The following is a 21264-nucleotide window of genomic DNA, read 5'->3' as shown; positions in this document are numbered from 1 at the left end:
TTCTGTTGTGTTTATGTTGTGTTACGTTGCGGATGTTCTCCCGAAATGTGTTTGTCATTCTTGTTTGGTGTGGGTTCACAGTGTGGCGCATATTTGTAACAGTGTTAAAGTTGTTTATACGGCCACCCTCAGTGTGACCTGTATGGCTGTTGATCAAGTATGTCTTGCAGTCACTCACGTGTGTCTGTAGAAGCCGCTTACAACATGTGACTGGGCCGGCACGCTGTTTGTATAGAGAAAAATCGGACGCGACGACAGGTTGTAAAGGACGCTAAAGGCAGTGCCATCACGGCATGCCCTCAATATTATTGTCCGGGTGAAAATCGGAAGAATGGTTGCCCCGGGAGATTTCCGGGAGGGGCACTGAAATTCGGGAGTCTCCCGGAAAAATCGGGAGGGTTGGCAAATTTGCATACACAGTGTTGACATCTATAGTTATATTTTGATAAAGACGGGGAAAACACACTACTCATAAAACAGCGCGTGCAACAGCAACAAACATGGCTTATTTAGACGCAAAGTTAAATCGGGAAATGCAACCTTGCCCGAGCAAAAACGAGTCTTGATATCAATTTCCTTGACTCGGCCACACACAAAGAAGTTGTAGACCACCCTCCTTTTTCCAGTTTCCATCTGTTTTTGTTGTGTATAATGATGTCTGGAGCGCAATCGTTCGATATGTCTGGGAACGCGACCAACATATAATCCTTAATCACGTGACAAATCTTTTTTTTTATAAAGTATAGGGATTTATTCCATTGCAGAGTTAGATTTTTTTGCTCGTATCTGCTTTTTTTGCAGGAAGATTTAGGCCTCTTTTGTACTCAGATAGTTTGCACGCAGCTTGCTGTACAGCAGCCATCTAGGCTTGGTTGACCACCACTGGTTTTCACTTCCGGGAAGAAGTCACGTGAAGAAATCCATGCAATACCCGTAAATGCAAGGACACCTGCAGTGAGCAAACTCGTCCATAAGATGGCACCATAGTACAAACAATACAACACTTTCTCTGTGTATTAGCTTGCTTTTTAAAAAATTGTTTTATTTATTTTTAGTATGACTGTTATCGGAGAAATACCATGAATAAGCCACATGGTTCAAAGTGTAAGAAAAAAAAATATTATAATTATATTACAATTTACTGTATATATTTTCTTCGTAATATTCCGACTTCTTTCTCGTAAAATTGCTGTATTTTCTCATTTTAAAGAAACTCTTGCAGGAGTACATCTTTTTTTTCTTGTAAAATTTAGAATAGAATAGAATATATCTTTATTGTCATTGTACATTGTACAACGAAATTGTAAGCAAAACTAATTTAGTGCAAATTCATAATAACACATAAAAACATGAGAACATAGATAAATAGATAAAAATACATAAAAATACCAAGCACACAGCTCACATGCACAGTCATTCTTGTCTTGTGTTCAGTGACACTATTGCTCTCGGGTAAAAAGTGTTCTTAAATCTGTTTGTCCGGCATTTTATTGTCCTGTATCTCCTGCCCGGGGGCAGCAGTTCAAAAAGTTTATTTCCAGGGTGAGATGGGTCCTTTTTGAGGCACCTGGCACTGTACATTTCATCTAGGGAGGGGAGAGAGCAGCCAGTGATCTTCATGGCAGTTTTTATGACCCTCTGAAGTGCATTTCTCTCTGCCGCCGTGCAGCTGGCATACCATACACACATGCAGTATGTCAGCACACTCTCTATTGAGCAGCGATAGAAAGACACTAGCAGTTTTTGTGACAGGTGGTTCTTTTTGAGGAGTCTCTGAAAGTAAAGTCTTTGCTGTGCTTTTTTGATGGTCCCTGAGGTGTTCATACTCCACGACAGGTCTTCCTCGATCTGGATCCCCAGGAACCTGAAGTTAGAGACCCTTTCCACATAGTCCACATTGATGTACAGTGGTTGGATGTTCATCGTTTTTTTTCTTCCGGAAATCCATGATCAGTTCCTTCGTCTTGGTGGTGTTAAGGACCAGGTTGTTTTCCCTGCACCACCCAGTCAGCCGCTCCACTTCATTTCTGTAGGCAGACTCATACCTCCCGGAAATGAGTTCCACTACTGCGGTGTCGTCTGCAAATTTAATAGTGTTATTGCTGGCATGAGCAGGGGTGTAGTCATGAGTGTAGAGGGTGTAGAGTAGGGGGCTTAGCACGGTGCTGATGCTAATGGATGCTGAGAGGTGGGAGCCTACTCTCACCCTCTGAGAGCGATTTGTCAGGAAGTCCAGGAAAATGTAGACCTTCATATTGTAAAATGGTGACTTCTAGGTTTTTAAAAAAAATTTTAATTCCGACTTTTTTTCCTATCTTTTTCTTAAGAAAAAGTCGCAATTTAAAAAACCTTGAAGTTATAATCTTCCAAGATAGAAGTCGCAATTTTACAAGAAAAAAAGATGTTCTTCTCCAAGAGCTTCTTTGAAATGAGAAAATATGGCAATTTTAAAAGAAAGAAGTCTGAATATTAGAAACAATCTCAGTTTTACAAAAAAATACATTAAATAAAAACATACATCTTAATATTAGGAGAACAAAGTCAGAATATTGTCAATCAATCAATCAATGTTTATTTATATAGCCCTAAATCACAAGTGTCTCAAAGGGCTGTACAAGCCACAACAACATCCTCGGTACAGAGCCCACATACGGGCAAGGATATGTGTGTAATATATATATATATATATATATATATATATATTTTTTTTTTTTCATAGTTTGGCCGGGGTTGCGACTTATACTCAGGAGCGTCTTATGTGTGAAATTATTAACACATTACCGTAAAATAGCAAATAATATTATTTAGCTCATTCACGTAAGAGACTAGACGTATAAGATTTCATGGGATTTAGCCATTAGGAGTGACAGATTGTTTGGTAAACGTATAGCATGTTCTATATGCTATAGTTAATTGTATGACTCTTACCATAATATGTTACGTTAACATACCAGGCACGTTCTCAGTTGGTTATTTATGCATCATATAACATACACTTATTCAGCCTGTTGTTCACTATTCTTTATTTATTTTAAATTGGCTTTCAAATGTCTATTCTTGGTGTTGGGTTTTATCAAATTAATGTCCCCAAAAAATCTGACTTATACTCCAGTGCGACTTATATGTTTTTTTTCCTTCTTTATTATGCATTTTTGCCCGGTGCGACTTACACTCCGAAAAGTACGGTATATATGTATGTATATATATATATATATGTGTGTGTATATCACACACACACACATATACATACATATATATATATATATATATATATATATATATATATATATATATATATATATATATATATATATATATATATATATATATATATATATATATATATACATGTGTGTGTGATATATATATGTATATATATATATATATTGTATATATGTTCTGAAAATGACAAATGGTGTGTGGCCCCTCAGGGGAAAGTTTGGACACCCTTGTTTTAAAGGGTAGTATTTCAAGAGTACACACACAATTTTGTACCAACATTTTTTATGAAGTGAGAAAAAATTTCCAATACTACGAGCATAAAAATAGGTAAACAAAAAAAACAAAAACACATTTTTTTAAGAAAAATGTTTTGTTTAATGTGATGTAAAAATCTTAAATTTACATTAAATAAATTGCAATCTTAAAAGAAACATTTTTATGTTTAAATATTTTACAAGAAATAATTAAATGTTATTAAAAAAATATCTGAATTTTACAAGAAATTGTTAAAATAATACATAAGTCAAAAATGGTATTATTACGGGAAAATTGTGGGAATTTCACAAGGAAATGTTGTTATTTTACAAGAATAAAATTGTAATACTACGATCCAAGATTGGATTTATCGGAGAATTACTTACTTTTTAAAAGTCAGGTTTATATTTTGCATATTTTTCCTTTAGTAGCCCAAAATGAACTGAACCGTGACCTTAAACCTGAGGTAGCGTACCGTACAGTACGACACAACAGAAAGTAGTTACAATCCACCTTAGTGGAAGTCATGTTCAAATATTCCAGAGGCTTCCGCAAGCTTCGTCACTTCACCTCCCGTTGATGCTGTCTTTCCCCGGCCGTGCTCAGGCCCGGTCCCGTCCTGCACATCAATCATTCAGACCCGCTACACGCTACGGAGCCGCCGGCCGTGCTCCTGTACCCCCAGCCGCTGGGGCTGGCCGACGCTTACGCCGGACGTCTGAGCGTGTCGGAGAAAAGCGTGGCGCTGCACTCGGTCAAGAAGGCGGACGAGGGGAGTTTCACCGTGCTCGACTTTGAGGACAAAGTCCGGAGGAGGAACTGCCTCCACGTGCGAGGTAAGAAGCGGTCCCGCCGGCAGTGTGGTGTTTTCACTCGGTTTTTACACTTTTTCATTGGACCGCAGAGCACCAGGACTTCATGCGCCCTTCAAATGGAGAGGACGTGGCCATGAAGCTCTACTTACCGCATTCCAACGTCAACGTGGTCTACAGGCCCAAAGCAGCCCAACAGGGCCGGCTGGTCCTTGAGCAGGGCGTTCTGGTGACAGCTCAGGACCCCCAGCTGGAGGGGCGCTTGAATGCAGAGGGCTCTGTGCTGGTCTTGAAGAAGGTGCGCATGTCTGACGCCGGCGTCTTCAAAGTCACTGACCTGGCCGGGTTCCCTGTGGCTCACATCTACGTCGACGTGGTCGGTAAGAACTGAAACACTAGTCTACTGCATCGCTATTTGGATGATTGATTAATGATACCAGCTGCTAGGCTTGTCACCATACCAGAGTTTCAGTGATCGATACCAATACATTTCCACAGTTTTCTGTGCTTATTCGATACAACAATAAACATCTGAACTCATGTGCTGAATAATTCACTACTTTATTGAAGTGTTTGAAATGTCGGTATCAGCTGCCAACTACACATTCAAAAATGAAGTGCAGTGTTCTTTAGCCTCCCAGTATATCAAAACAAACAACACTCTGCTTATAAATACGATTATAAATACAACAACAGTCAACTATTTTACATTCTAAAAAGAACAGCCAGGAAATTCTTTGTTGATTTTTCAAAAACAATTTTTTTTCATATTTCCCCCAAAATGTAAATGTCTTTAATTACAAATGATCCAACACGCTGTCATGAAGTTGAATGTGATTAAATAATAACATATAACATAAAAAAATTGTACTATTATTATGTTCATGTTAGCATTTGAGATAGGTAGCGATTAGCACACTAGTTGCCAAGTAACGATTAGCGCTCTAGTTGTTGGCTTGCAAATAACGCCCTAGTTGTCAGCTAGAGGTTGGCGTGCTAGTAGTCAGCTAGCAATTTGCACATTAGTTGTCAGCGAGCAGTTAGCCCAGTTTTTGACAACTCACGATTAGCACGCTAGTTGTCAGCTCACCATTAGCGTTTTAGTTGTCTACTAGCAATTAATGCCCAAGTTGTCAGCTTGCGATTGGCGTGATAGTTTTCAGCTCGCAATCAGTGCTGTCATTGCCAGCTAGCGATTAGCGTGTTAGTTGTCACCTAGGGATCAGTGCTGTAGTTACCAGCCAGCGATCAGCACGTTAGTTGTCAGCTAGCAATTAGCCTTGTAGTTGCCAACTAGCGATTAACGCTTGAGTTGTCTTCTAGCATTGAACGCCCTAGTTGTCAGCTAGTGATTGGCATTATAGTTGTCAGCCAGTGATTAGCGCTATATATATTTTCTAGCTCGCGATTAACGTACTAGTTTCCAGCTTGCGATTAGTGCGCTAGTTGTCATCAGCTAGGGGTTAATAATGCGGCAGTTGCCAGCCGGTAACTAGTGTGTTAATTGTCAGCAAGCGATTACCGCTGTAGTTGTCAGCTAGTGAATAGCGTGTTAGTCGTCAGCTAGCAACCAGTGCTCTAGTTGCCAGCTAGCAATCAGCCTGCTTGTTTTAGCTAGCAATCAGCGCTTTAGTTGCCAGCTCGCCATTAGCGTGTTAGTTGTCAGCGAGCGATAAGCGCACTAGTTGCCAGCTAGCTCTTAGCGGCATCATACAGTTATTATTTGAATATCTTAGTATTGCCCAATAACAAGGTAACTTTCAGACCAGTTTAATGTAAAATACAATCATAATCTTATACAAGACATAGAAGTAGGGGTGCCCTTCCTCAGTGTGGGGGTCTTTAGCCTGGAAAACCTTGAAGACTCCTGCTTTATTCTGTGTTTTCTTAGCACTATGTGTTAAAGGTTGGCTTGCATGCTTCTGGAGGTTTTCTGCACGCTGTGGTAATGCACACTCCCTGGGCTTGTGGTGGCGGATCTCAGCTTCTTATAGAATAAATGCATGGCACAAGATTCCCCTCTCATCCAGGTACATTTACTGCGCACTCAAAATACTAAGCGTAAGTACGCCAATTGAGGCCTTTAGGACATACCTTATTTACTGAATCACCCATGTGGTTATCTGCTTTGTTTTTAAGTGTCGTAGAAACAGTGAACAGACTTTATTGTGGCGCTGGCTGCGTTCCGATTGTGTTTCAGCCTCCCAGCTCCCGCCGCTGACGGTGGCCATCATGTCCATGCTGAGCTTGATCGCCGCCATGCTGCTGCTCTGCCTGCTGTCCTGCCTCTATAAAGTCCACAAGAGGAACAAGAAGAACCAGAAGCTGACGCTGCTCGCCCAGCAGGCCAGCAAAGGGGAGGGCGAGGCCTTCAGACAGGTAACACTCCTCCTTCCGGCCCAAGGTTTTACTTCTAAAGTCTTCTTTTGTCGTGGGAGTGATGATCCTTTTTTACACTCCTCCTGTAGACCCAAAGGGGGCAGCATGTAACGCCCTGAGATCGGTAGGTCGTGAGTTCAAACCCCGGCCGAGTCATACCAAAGACTATAAAAATGGGACCCATTACCTCCCTGCTTGGCACTCAGCATCAAGGGTTGGAATTGGGGGTTAAATCACCAAAAGCGATTCCCGGGCGCGGCCACCGCTGCTGCCCACTGCTACCCTCACCTCCCAGGGGCTGATCAAGGGTGATACTTTCACCACACCTAGTGTGTGTGTGTGTGACAATCATTGGTACATTAACTTTAACTTTAAATCACACAAAAAATGTGGGCATTTCATTAGGCCCAACTTCTTTGTTTGTCGGTGTTAGCTGCACTGGCTCATGCTGAATAATAATGCTAATACTTAGATAGATAGATAGATAGATAGATAGATGGATGGATGGATGGATGGATGGATGGATGGATGGATGGGTGGGTGGGTGGATGGATGGATGGATGGATGGATGGATGGATGGATGGATGGATGGATGGATGGATGGATGGATGGATGGATGGATGGATGGATGGATGGATGGATGGATGGATGGATGGATGGATGGATGGATGGATAGATAGATAGATAGATAGATAGATAGATAGATAGATAGATAGATAGATAGATAGATAGATAGATAGATAGATAGATAGATAGATAGATAGATAGATAGATAGATAGATAGATAGATAGATAGATAGATAGATAGATAATACTTTATTGATTTCAGGAGAGTTCCTGATCTATCTTTATTGATTCCTTCAGCAGCAGTGTACAGAATTGAGATCGAATTTAAAAAGTAAAAAGTAAATAATGGGGGTATAAATGGAAGCAAAATAGAAAAATATTACAATAAGAATAAAAATAAAAAGCAACAATGAGAATAAAAATATAACAGTAAAATAAGAATATAACAAGAGAAACTAGGCAGTAGTGACCATGTTATGAAAAAGTATTGCACTGTTATTGATTGGACTCAGTCTGAGAGTCTTTGGAAGTGCCATGCCGATTTTTTTCACGTCTGATCACGTATTAACGAATCGGCACGATTCTTAGTACATACTTTGATTATTTTGTAAGTGTAGTGTTAGAAAAGGTTCAATCAAGTGAAATTATGCAATAGAGAACAATGGTAGGTATGAAAAATGCTAAGCTATTTATCAACTGGAATGGGGTCTTTAAAAGGGAACTGCATTTTTGGGGGAATTTTGCCTATCGTTCACAAGAGACAAGAAGACAAATGTTTTTTTTTGCATTCTAACGGTAAAAATCGCCTTGTTCTAGGTGGCTAGCAATGCAGCTAATGGGAGTAATCCTACCTCTAAATCACTTTAAAAATGCATTCAAATTTGACCACTACTGTTTTGTGTTTCTTTGTTAATGACTGTGGCAGGACACCTCTGCCTCTGTTTCACTTTATGTTGCTGGTAAATAATATGGTTGTAGTAGTAGGCTAAAGTTAAATTATTTAGTATGCACTAATTAAAGGGGCAGACCTTTAAGAGACATTTTAGCTTTTATATTTTATAAGATATATTTTTTGTAAGAACCACAATTAATAAATATATTTCAGTGAATAACTTATTATTCAAATCTGTATATAAATACCGTAATTTCCGGACTATAAGCCGCACCTGACTATAAGCCGCACCAGCTAAATTTAGGGAAAAATACAGATTGCTCCATATATAAGCCGCACCCGACTATAAGCCGCAGGGTTTTGATGTGTAATTACCGTAGTATATAGGGGTTCCTGCTACCACGGAGGGGATTGTCGGGACAGAGATGACTGTTTGGGAACGCAAAGCGTCCCATTTATTAACAATAAATCTTTCAATCATTCAATCAAACTTTCACATCTTTGACATGGCGAACAGCATTCGTGCAGAGTACAAATAATACAACGGTGCAAAGTAATACAAAGTGCTCGCCTGTACTTTATCAAAATAACCAGCCTACCGGTATATGAAAAGTCAGTCTTTAATCATTGTGTCATCGTCTTCCTCCTGCGTACTAAAACCACCGAAATCCTCTTTGTCGGTGTCGGAGAAGAACAGGCCGTAAATAAGCCGCACCCTTGTATAAGCCGCAGGGACCAGAACGAGGGGAAAAAGTAGCGGCTTATAGTCCGGAAATTACGGTATGTACATAAAGTGTTGTAATTATATTGTAAAATGGATGGATGGATGGATGGACGTTTAAAACAAAACGGTTATTATTAATTAGTAAGTATATATTTTTTTAGCCTTTTTAGAGAAAATCATATCATTGTAGTAAATTATGCAAATTACTCGATGATGTCATGGTGACCACGCCCATAGCCACGCCCCCACCGCCACAGGTATCTTGGCAGTTTATGGGAAACACTACACATAATATCTACGGATTTTCACACACACAAGTGAATGCAACGCATACTTGGTCAACAGCCATACGGGTCACACTGAGGGTGGCCGTATAAACAACACTGTTACAAATATGCACCACACTGTGAACCCACACCAAACAAGAATGACAAACACATTTCGGGAGAACATCCGCACCGTAACACAACATAAACACAACAGAACAAATATATAACAGAACCCCTTGCAGCACTAACTCTTCCGGAACACTACAATATACACCCCACGCTACCCCCCCCCCCCCCCCCAACCTCCTCATGCGATCTCAGGGAGAGCCTGTCCCAAATTCCAAGCTGCTGTTTTGAGGCATGTTAAAAAAAATAATGCACTTTGTGACTTCAATAATAAATACGGCAGTGGCATGTTGGCATTTTTTTCCATAACTTAAGTTGATTTATGTTGGAAAATTGCTTAATGCATCCAGCGGGGCATCACAACAAAATTAGGCATAATAATGTGTTAATTCCACGACTGTATATATCTGTATCGGTTGATATCGGAATTGGTAATTAAGAGTTGAACAATATCAGAATATTGGATATCGGCAAAAAAGCCATTATCGGACATCCCTAGTACTAACACATTGGCGTGCTACGGTATTAGCCATAAAAGCTAGCTACAGAAAGAGATAAGCTAGCTTCTACGACAACAAAAAAAACGTGTTTAAATTTGTAATGCACAACACTGCGATATGACACCAATATGTACTGAATGAAAAACATGAACTGTCATATTACGCATATTGGAGCCAATACCCATAATTATCTGATACGATATATCGGCTCAAATGGTATTATTTAGTCGTGTGGAATGTTAGAAAATGTTTGATCAAGTGAAATCAGTCATCAATGGTAGTTTTGAGAAACAATAACATATTATTAACAGTCTGGAATGGACCGCTGCTGTCTTTGAGTAGAAGTGGAGTGGTAATTGTTGTTTTTTTTGGCAACGCATGATGCGGACACGTTCATTACTGGATACAATTTCAATACGCTGCTCCCTTGGAGACTTAGTATCTGTTAAGTTAAGTTAAAGTACCAATAATTGTCAAACACACACTAGGTGTGGTGAAATTCGTCCTCTGCATTTCAACCATCCCCTTGTTCACCCCCTGGGAGGTGAGGGGAGCAGTGAGCAGCAGCGGTGGCCGCGCTCGGGAATCATTTTGGTGATTTAACCCCCAATTCCAACCCTTGATGCTGAGTGCCAAGCAGGGAGGTAATGGGTACCATTTTTATAGTCTTTGGTATGACTCGGCCGGGGTTTGAACTCACGACCTACCGATGTCAAGGCGGACAGTCTAACCACAAGGCCACTGAGCAGGTAAAGCCGTAAAGCAGGGGTGCCCATTTCGTCGATTGCGAGTTACCAGTCAATCGCGGAGGGTGTGTAGGTCTATCGCCAGCCAGGCATTAAAAAAATAGTCCTAAAAATTAGCGATCATCAATCTTTACTATGACGTCACTTGATTGACATCCGCGGCACCCGAGGATCTTGTGGGATGACGCTGGTTCCTGCGAGCTCAGTGTGAAGAAAAAAACGAGTGACAGGAAGACGAGAAATACTTTATTTCAACAGACTGTTATGTACGTGTCTGTTACTACATTGTATATAAAATTGCAGTGTACATATAAAACGTTGATGAAGGGTTTTGAAGTTGTTTTAGAGGGCTTAATGCTACAACGGTGACTCCCATTAGCCGTGTCTTTCAAGCATTTTTTTCATCTTTAAAATCCTAATAAAAAAAAAAGACACGTGTGTTCTTGTCTCTGATAAATAATGGTTGTGAACGATATGCAAAGTTCCAAAAATAGTGCAGTTCTCCTTCTTCAAATTGAAGTGGAGTGGTAGAAGTTTTTGGCAACATTTAGTAATCACAATAATTCATTATGTTAAAGGCCTACTGAAACCCACTACTACCGACCACGCAGTCTGATAGTTTATATATCAATGATGAAATCTTAACATTGCAACACATGCCAATACGGCCGGGTTAACTTATAAAGTGCAATTTTAAATTTCCCGCGAAACTTCCGGTTGAAAACGTCTATGTATGATGACGTATGCGCGTGACGTCAATGGTTGAAACGGAAGTATTCGGACACATTGTATCCAATACAAAAAGCTCTGTTTTCATCTCAAAATTCCACAGTATTCTGGACATCTGTGTTGGTGAATCTTTTGCAATTTGTTTAATGAACAATGAAGACTGCAAAGAAGAAAGTTGTAGGTGGGATTGGTGTATTAGCGTCGGACTACAGCAACACAACCAGGAGGACTTTGAGATGGATAGCAGACGCGCGAGCCACCGACCTCACCTTGATTTCCTCCGTCTCCGGGCCGCCGACCGCATCTATGATCAAGCGAAGTCCTTCGTCGCTTCGTCGATCGCTGGAACGCAGGTGAGCACGGGTGTTGATGAGCAGATGAGGCCTGGCGTAGCTGGATAGCTAATGTTTTTAGCATAGCTCTGTGAGGTCCCGTTGCTAAGTTAGATTGGCAATGGCCAATCTAACAGCAACAGCATTGTTAAGCTTCGCCAGCCTGGAAAGCATTAACCGCGTAGTTACATGTCCATGGTTTAATAGTATTGTTGATCTTCTGTCTATCCTTCCAGTCAGGAGTTTATTTCTTTTGTTTCTATCTGCATTTAAGCCCGATGCTATCACATTAGCTCCGTAGCTAAAGAGCTTCGCCGATGTATTGTCGTGGAGATAAAAGTCACTGTGAATGTCCATTTCGCGTTCTCGACTCTCCTTTTCAAGAGGATATAGTATCCGAGGTGGTTTAAAATACAAATCCGTGATCCACAATAGAAAAAGGAGAAAGTGTGGAATCCAATGAACCCTTGTACCTAAGTTACGGTCACAGCGAAAAAAGATACGTCCTGCACTGCACTCTAGTCCTTCACTCTTACGTTCCTCATCCACAAATCTTTCATCCTGGCTCAAATTAATGGGGTAATCGTCGCTTTCTCGGTCCGAATTGCTCTCGCTGCTGGTGTAAACAATGGGGAAATGTGAGGAGCCTTTCAACCTGTGACGTCACGCTACTTCCGGTACAGGCAAGGCTTTTTTTTATCAGCGACCAAAAGTTGCGAACTTTATCATCGATGTTCTCTACGAAATCCTTTCAGCAAAAATATGGCAATATCACGAAATGATCAAGTATGACACATAGAATGGATCTCCTATTCCCGTTTAAATAAAAAAAAATCATTTCAGTAGGCCTTTAAGTTCATGATGCAAAAAGTTGAATGATGCGGACACGTTTGTTACTGGATAGTTTTTAATACACGTCTGCCTTGGAAACTTTGTATGTCTGAGCACTATGCAGCTATAATATTTGATACTTGTTTATATTAACAAATATGCTGTTTTAGACGGCAATATTTTATTAAGGATAAATATTACATATGTCTAGCTTGTGTGCTATTGTGTGTTTAGCTGTGGTGTAGCTGCTGCAGTAGCTCTTGGTAACCTATAGCCTACCATGTTTACCTTTTTGTAAATAACTTGACTAAAATAGAAGAAAATACCAACCTTGTGTGCTTGTTGTAGGACATTTAGACTTTAAATGGCTGTCTTTAGATGCAAGCCGATATCGGACCAATATCGGGTCGGCACACCCCTAATCAAAAGTAAGCATTATGCTTTTTGCAAAAGCCAATTTTTTTTTTGATATTTGACATCCTGTTTATCCAGTCAATTGGATGCAAGCGATGGTGCCTTCCTGTTTCAGGATGTTTACTCCCTGTTGTGTTACTTTCCATTTATTTTCCAGGTTTAATGCTCATGTGAAGGTGTTTATTGTAGTTATGTTTAGTTTAAGATTTAAATAACATTGTCACCTGTGTCTTTGACTTTTAAGGAGCCTCAAACGGAGCGTCTTCTTGGTGAGACAATTGTGTTGTGGCTTCGAATAGGTTCATTTTGTCTTCCTTTTGAATATACGTTTAGTTTCTTAAATTCAGACATTATTTTTTATTTAGGTGTATCAGATAGTTTCTGCCTTGCAGGTTTCAACTGTTGATGCTTCTAAGACTGCTTGGGGGTATTCCAAAAAGCAGGTTAATACAAAAAATCTTGAGTATGTAAACCCTGAAATGAAGAAAGTTTTAGAAAGGTGAGTCAAATTCAAAATTAGTTGCCATGGCAACTTACACTGTGAACTTAACCTGCGAGCTGGCAGGTTTTATTGAACAAACTCCAAATTCGTAAAATGTTTCCTCCTTCCTGATCAACATGAATCAAACTGTCACACATGACATGTCTGTTGTTTGGTGACCAGTAGATGTTGAAACAGAATTCATTCCTGAAGATTCATGTGAGAGGATTATGAGGCTGTGGTTACCGGTAGTTAAATATACTATCATTATAAAAGACTGTAATGAAAAAAATATGGTGGTCAATAAAAAAATACATATTAATTGAATTTGTTTGAATTAAAAAATTTAAATGATTTAGATGTATTTATTATTGTAAACATAACTAAAATCTGTGCTATATGCAGCTAAAAACTGGAGCGTCCTCGAAACTAATGCTAAAATGTCCACCGGGGAGGACGCTGGTTCTCAGGAGTATTCTACTGAAAATATTACAAACATCAAGTAAACTGGTAAAAAAAAGAAAATACAACATTTTTTTTTTTTTTTACCTTGATTTTACATATCTTATCTGTTTTAGTTATTTAAAAAAAAAAAAAGATTTGTTTTTGGCATTTCTTTATTGTGAATATTAGAAGTTAAATAACCTGCCAACAAGAGCTTAAACGCCACATACATTTTCTTATTTCAAGAAGTATATCTCACGTTTTACGATATAATACTGAAGCAAATTGGTCTATATCAGGGGTGTCCAAAGTGCGGCCCACAGCTCAAGTTTTGTTGGCCTGCAGAATATTGTCAGAAAGAAGAAAAAAAAACAGTAAGAAAATGCAAAAGAAAGCAAAAAGATGTCACGTAATGAGAAAAAAGCTGAACTTTTGGTTATATTAACCCAGGGGTCCACCAAGGGCTGCATACTAAAAAGTCGAAGCATGTGAGGGCAATTTTTATATATTTTAAATTTTGTAAAAAAAAATTAAGTATATATTTAAAGACAACACTTAGTGTCAGCTTTGCGTTATGAGTGACAACTGCCTTATTATTGGTTATTACCATCAACATTTCACCTTTTTCTCATTACATCATGTCTTTTTTTTCTTCCAATTTTACTGTTGTTTTTTTCCCGACAATGTTCTGCGAGTGAACAAAATTCAAGCTGTGGGCCCGCACATTTGACACCCCTGTAATAACTAATGATAATATACTTTGTCATCTATAACACAAAGGTGACACTAAGTTATGTCTTTAAATGTATGTCTATTTTTTTTTTTTAGCATTTTCTTCTTTTTTTTTTTTTACTAAATAAATCTATATGGGGGAAAAAGTTTGGACACCCCTGATCTGTATAGTTTTCTACGAAATTTGCCTTGCATTTGAATCCACTGAATGTGTCAAATATAATTAAAACAAATATTATTTTCAGCTGCCGCCATGTGCATTTTTCACCCGTGGGATTGCAGTTACATTAAAATTAGATTTTATTTTATACCAATCCTCCACTTTTCAGTAAAAATGTGCATATAAACATACACATTGACTCAGGCAGTAACTCTCTCACTAATAATGAATGAATGAATTTGTAACGCACTTTACATTTGTTAAAATCTCAAAGTGCTACAAAGTATAAAAAAATAAAATAAAAAAAAGGTAAAAAATAAAAATAGAAAGTTAGAATATATAATAGAAATTTTAAATAGAAATAAAAACATGAAAAACACTAGATAAAACATAGATAAAATAGAAATAAAAACATGAACAAACTGGATAAAACACTACAATCCAATATTATTTAACTCAAGTCACTGCATTATTTTTCTTTCAAAAAAAGTTCACACTTGCAATAAACAAGCATTAACACTTTCAGCTCCTGCTGGGTAAAGAAAGAGGACTGTCAGAGTTTGTAGTTGACGAACCCCAAGATGCAGAGATGATGGCAGGCATTGAATGGGAAAACATGATTTAATTCAGATACTATAGCAAAAAACAAACAAAAGGGAACAAACAAAAGGCGCGCACAAGGCGGAGAACAAACTAGGCTATAAACTAAAATAGCACCAAGGCTAACTGTGGACAATAAACAAAAACACTTACTGTGACACGAAGGAACTATGACTAAAGCGGAGTGGACAAAAGTAGACGGAGCTACAACGACAAATGGATAGAAGCTACAGGTAGAAGTGACAAGTGACAAGTATTATAATGACAATGATCCAGCCGTGACTGGAGGGCAGGACAGGTTTAAATAGCAGCTGGCTGACTGGCACCAGGTGTGGCCAGGTGCCAATCAGCCACAGCTGAGGGGACAAAACACTCAGGGAACATAATCAGGAAATGAAGACAAAATAAAAGCACTGACAGGAAACTAAGACAAACGCAGAGGAAAAACTAAAACATAGCCAAACTGTCAGGGACAAGCCTGACAAGGACCTTTTCTTTCCCCGGTTGCTATGGTGAATTGTATAATCCTAACGCACAGAGTCAACATACCCACGATTGATTGAACTAACTCAGATCAGCTGTTCTGGAACCTGACCCATTTTAGGGTAAATCAACTCAGACATCAGGTTTACACTCCGAGTTTTTTTGAACTTCCCCCCCCCCCCCCCCCAGGTGACAGTTGAAATCTGATCATAAGAAACTAAACATGTGTTGTGGCTTCTTAATTATGCTTTTCGTTAAAAAAAAAAAAAGCGCTTTTGTCGCAAATAAGCTCCCCGATCAACTTCCTGTTGTTGTCGTGGTCGGTGGCCCCTTGACAAATGTGTTTATTTTGTCGTGTCCCTGTAGACCGCCTAATGCATGCTGCAGTATTCTAAGCAGAAACTGCGATCAATGTTAATGAACAGGGAGAAGTTGATCGATGGACTAATTTGACGAAAAGTCTTTAGTCCCTGCGACAGCTGCAGCTGGCTCAGCGAACACACACAAGTGCACATTGTGCGGCTACCTCAGGCTTGTGTTTTTGTGTAGTTAGCTGATTAAAGCCGCTAATTGTTGCCGCAAAGTAGATTTCATGTGTGCGTGTGTGTGTGTGTGTGTTTGTTGGTCTGACTTCCATGTTGTTGTTGTTATCCAAGTTGTCATCTAAAGCCAACACCACATACAGTCATTACAGTATCTGACAAAAGCTAGCTCGTACTTTAGAGAGCATTTCTATGACTTTGGTCAATCTTAAGGATGATACTAGAAAGTGACCATTTAGAGGAGTCACTGTACAGCTTGTTTAGCAGTGCAAATGTACGATCCAATATTCAGCCGTTATTGTTTAAACAGCTGGCAACACATTGTGTCCTGCCTAGGGATGTGTTTTGATCACATATGAACCGATATGGTACCAATTCCCGGACCCGGGAATCGATACCAGCACTCAAAGGTACCAATTTTTGTGTGTGTTGACAAATGTTAATTTTCACAATAAAATCAAATTTTTTTACAACATTTAAAAATGAGCTGATTATGATAACGATGTTTTCCGGTTGTTATATCTCATACTTGCCAACCTTGAGACCTCCAATATCGGGAGGTGGGGGGCATGGTTGGGGCGGGGGGCGTGGTTAAGAGGAGAGTATATTTACAGCTAGAATTCACCAACTCAAGTATTTCATATATATATATATAAATACTTGACTTTCAGTGAATTCTAGTTTTATATATATATATATATATATATATATATATATATATATATATGTCTTAATTAGATTATCCAAAAAATAGTGCTCGATACCGTGGTAGAGCGTAATATGTATGTGTGGGAAAAAATCACAAGACTATTTCATCTCTACAGGCCTGTTTCATGAGGGGTTTCCTCAATCCTCAGGAGATCTCCTGAGGATTGAGGATTGTTTGCATTGGCTCATATAAGTTAATGCTGTGCATGAAACCATTCAGAGCATAATTAAAGGTCATTGACCTGAATTACTCACATTGTCCACTAGATGGTGGCAAAATAGCAGTTTAAAAATTGTCAGTCCATTAAAGGCCTACTGAAATTTTTTTTTAAATTTAAACGGGGATAGCAGATCCATTCTATGTGTCATACTTGATCATTTTGCGATATCGCCATATTTTTGCTGAAAGGATTTAGTAGAGAACATTGACGATAAAGTTCGCAACTTTTGGTCGCTGATAAAAAAAGCCTTGCCTGTACCGGAAGTAGCGTGACGTCGCAGGTTGAAAGGCTCCTCACATTTCCCCATTGTTTACACCAGCAGCGAGAGCGATTCGGACCGAGAAAGCGACGATTACCCCATTAATTTGAACCAGGATGAAAGATTCGTGGATGAGGAACATGAGAGTGAAGGACAAGAGTGCAGTGCAGGACGCATCTTTTTTTGCTCTGACCGTAATTTAGGTACAAGCTGGCTCATTAGATTCCACACTCTCTCCTTTTTCTATTGTGGATCACGGATTTGTATTTTAAACCACCTCGGATACTATATCCTCTTGAAAAGGAGAGTCGAGAACGCGAAATGGACATTCACAGTGACTTTTATCTCCACGACAATACATCGGCGAAACACTTTAGCTACGGAGCTAACGTGATAGCATCGGGCTTAACTGCATATAGAAACAAAAGAAATAAGTCCCTGACTGGAAGGATAGACAGAAAATCAACAATACTATTAAACCATGGACCTGTAACTACACGGTTAATGCTTTCCAGCCTGGCGAAGCTTAACAATGCTGTTGCTAACGACGCCATTGAAGCTAACGTAGCAACGGGACCTCACAGAGCTATGCTAAAAACATTAGCTATCCACCTACGCCAGCCAGCCCTCATCTGCTCATCAACACCCGTGCTCACCTGCGTTCCAGCGATCGACGAAGCGACGAAGGACTTCACCCGATCATCCGTGCGGTTGGCTAACGTCGGATAGCGCGTCTGCTATCCAAGTCAAAGTCCTCCTGCTTGTGTTGCTAATACACCGATCCCACCTACAACTTTCTTCTTTGCAGTCTTCATTGTTCATTAAACAAATTGCAAAAGATTCACCAACACAGATGTCCAGAATACTGTGGAATTTTGAGATGAAAAGAGAGCTTTTTGTATTGGATTCAATGCAGTCCGAATACTTCGGTTTCAACGATTGACGTCACGCGCATACGTCATCATACATAGACGTTTTCAACCGGAAGTTTTAGCGGGAAATTTAAAATTGCACTTTATAAGTTAACCCGGCCGTATTGGCATGTGTTGCAATGTTAAGATTTCATCATTGATATATAAACTATCAGACTGTGTGGTCGGTAGTAGTGGGTTTCGGTAGGCCTTTAAAATGAAAGTAATTTTCCTGTGGTAAGATTCCTTATTATGCTCATGACATCTCAGTGGCATAGTATGGACACCCCTCCTTTATATTGTAATGTCTCCTAACAATATTAACTGCAGCTCCCTGGTCTCGTCAGCACTCGTGCAGCACCATAACCAGGACGCTACCAGCACCATGCTTAGAAAAAGTTGCCAGTTTGATCACCAAAGACAATTTAGGTCGCAACGATTTAGTAACCAAGTGTGTTTGATGTGCAGCTACGTCAATGTTTTCCTACTAGGAGGACAATGCATGATATGCTGCATTCCGTTATGTCTTATTAAACACAACACATGCTAGAATTCATGTTTCCATGCAGATGCACCAGCACTCGTGCAGCTCATGCAGTAGAACCACAACCGCGCTTGACTTTGGGGAAGACACAAGTATCTAGTATTGGGGCGGCATAGCTCGGTTGGTAGAGTGGCCGTGCCAGCAACTTGAGGGTTCCAGGTTCGATTCCCGCTTCAGCCATCCTATTCACTGCCGTTGTGTCCTTGAGCAAGACACTTTACCCACCTGCTCCCAGTGCACCCACACTGGTTTAAATGTCCATCCATCCATCCATTTTCTACCGCTTATTCCCTTTTGGGGTCACGGGGGGCGCTGGAGCCTATCTCAGCTACAATCGGGCGGAAGGCGGGGTACACCCTGGACAAGTCGCCACCTCATCGCAGGGCCAACACAGATAGACAGACAACATTCACACTCACATTCACACACTAAGGTAACTTAGATATTGGGTTTCACTATGTAAAAGCGCTTTGAGTCACTAGAGAAAAGCGCTATATAAATATTATTCACTTCACTTCACCTCTTGCCCAGAAGACCAGATGAAAGGCCTAGTGAACCACAGCTCCACAGGGCTTGTCAGCACTCATGCATGCTACCATGTGTGACTTTAGGCAGGATAAAACTATCTTGCCATGTACAGCTATGTCGACAATAATGGCTGTGCACAGCCTAATTTTCAGTGCGGAGTTAATGGCTACGCAAGCTGCACACTGACTACTCTAAAGTATGTACTTTCGAAAGTATAGTCGATGTGCGATGGCTGTACTCACTTTTGTCATGTACAGTATTTTTCACTCTATGTGGCAGTGGCGTTTTGTGTTTCATGTCTTAACCTATATTCGTGTGTGTATTTGTGTGTGTGTGTGTGTGTGTGTGTGTGTGTGTGTGTGTGTACGGGCGGAGGCGGAGTTTGAGAACCCAGCGTAAGTGTATCCTCAAAGGCAGCCCGTCTACGTGCACCTGACTGCCCTGGCCCTGTCTCGCTGCCACGTTAGGCCCCTCCCACTTCCCGTTCCACCTTTGCTCAACCTCCCAAGCCCCGCCCCCCTCAAGAGCTCCCCGTGGTGTTTTCACGTTGGTATTGCGGTGTGCTCTGACGGCGGTGTGTGTGGGTGCAGGTGGTGCAGGAGGCGTACACCAGGTTCGCTGAGGAGTCGGCCGTGCAGTCGGCGTGCGACAACCCATCAGAGGCCACCGAGGTCGCCATTAAGGTCAGCGCGCAAAGCGACAATGGCAGCGTTCATTTTGCGTTGCATGTTTAACGAGCCGCCAGCAAGCTGAGGATGAATCTATAAATACTGCATGTTCCTCCATAAAGTGTCTTCATAAATGAATTATGTTGTTTTTTTTCACTGACCTCATTCTCCCTCATAACCTCCTTTTTTTTTTTTTTTTTTTACCCCCACTTCCACTAGAAAACATCCTGTGAGGGATTATATTTATCATCAGGCTTGTGCAAAATTCTGAATCTGAAACTCCAATTTGATTGTTTTGAAAAACTGAATTTGAATTGGCTCCACCCCCGCTGGATGTTGAATTGGAATTATACAGGAAGTGGAATTAAGACCGATTGCAACACAGATAAATTCCTTATATAGCCTAGTAACAGGAATAATTTGTCATGTTTAACAGAAGTTTTGGCTTAAATACTTACAAACACTAAAATTAAACACAAATGAAATACCCGAGTTAAGTAAAGCATTCCGGGAAATTAAGTGTTTTTCTACCATTTTCCAAAGCGTGAAACTTATGGTGCATTCCATTTGTCCCTCTCAGTAGAGAGTCGGCCCTGAGATCGGTAGGTTGTGAGTTCAAACCCCGGCCGAGACATACCGAAGACTATAAAAATGGGACCCATTACCTCCCTGCTTGGCACTCAGCATCAAGGGTTGGAATTGGGGGTTAAATCACCAAAAATGATTCCCGGGCGTGGCACCGCTGCTGCCCACTGCTCCCCTCACCTCCCAGGGGGTGAACAAGGGGATGGGTCAAATGCAGAGGATAGATTTCACCACACCTAGTGTGTGTGTGTGTGACTATCATGGATACTTTAACTTTAACTCTAACTTAACTTACTAAGAAGGCGGAATTTTGGAATTCCGAGTCGGAATTTCCACTGGAACGCCTGTTGAGGTTAAAATGTTCTACTCGGATAATCAGAGCATTCTCACCACCCCAGAGATGGCTGCTCTGAATGTAAACAGTAATATAAGCCTCTATAATAACCAATATTACCACTTCCGGTTAGCCATATAGGATGCATTGTTGGACGTTTACCGTAATTTCCGGACTATAAGCCGCACCTGACTATAAGCCGCACCAGCTAAATTTAGGGGAAAATACAGATTGCTCCATATATAAGCCGCACCCGACTATAAGCC

The 21264-nt window shown here is 40.3% G+C and overlaps 1 protein-coding gene across 2 annotated transcripts in view; it reads left to right on the top strand.

The window, feature by feature from the left end:
- LOC133650307 (uncharacterized) overlaps window positions 1-21264 on the top strand; it is a 45594-nt gene that overhangs the window by 16011 nt on the left and 8319 nt on the right. For both annotated transcript variants that reach the window (XM_062047405.1, XM_062047406.1), the window contains 4 exons: window positions 4084-4313; window positions 4382-4669; window positions 6490-6668; window positions 20002-20094. In XM_062047405.1, coding sequence (XP_061903389.1) covers window positions 4084-4313; window positions 4382-4669; window positions 6490-6668; window positions 20002-20094 — 790 coding nt within the window. The remainder of the gene's footprint in view (window positions 1-4083; window positions 4314-4381; window positions 4670-6489; window positions 6669-20001; window positions 20095-21264) is intronic.

This window comes from Entelurus aequoreus, linkage group LG05 (genome assembly GCF_033978785.1).
Source record: "Entelurus aequoreus isolate RoL-2023_Sb linkage group LG05, RoL_Eaeq_v1.1, whole genome shotgun sequence".
Taxonomy (NCBI): Eukaryota; Metazoa; Chordata; class Actinopteri; order Syngnathiformes; family Syngnathidae; genus Entelurus; species Entelurus aequoreus.
Note: the sequence above shows the minus strand (reverse complement) of the source record. Positions and strands in the feature narration are given on the sequence as shown.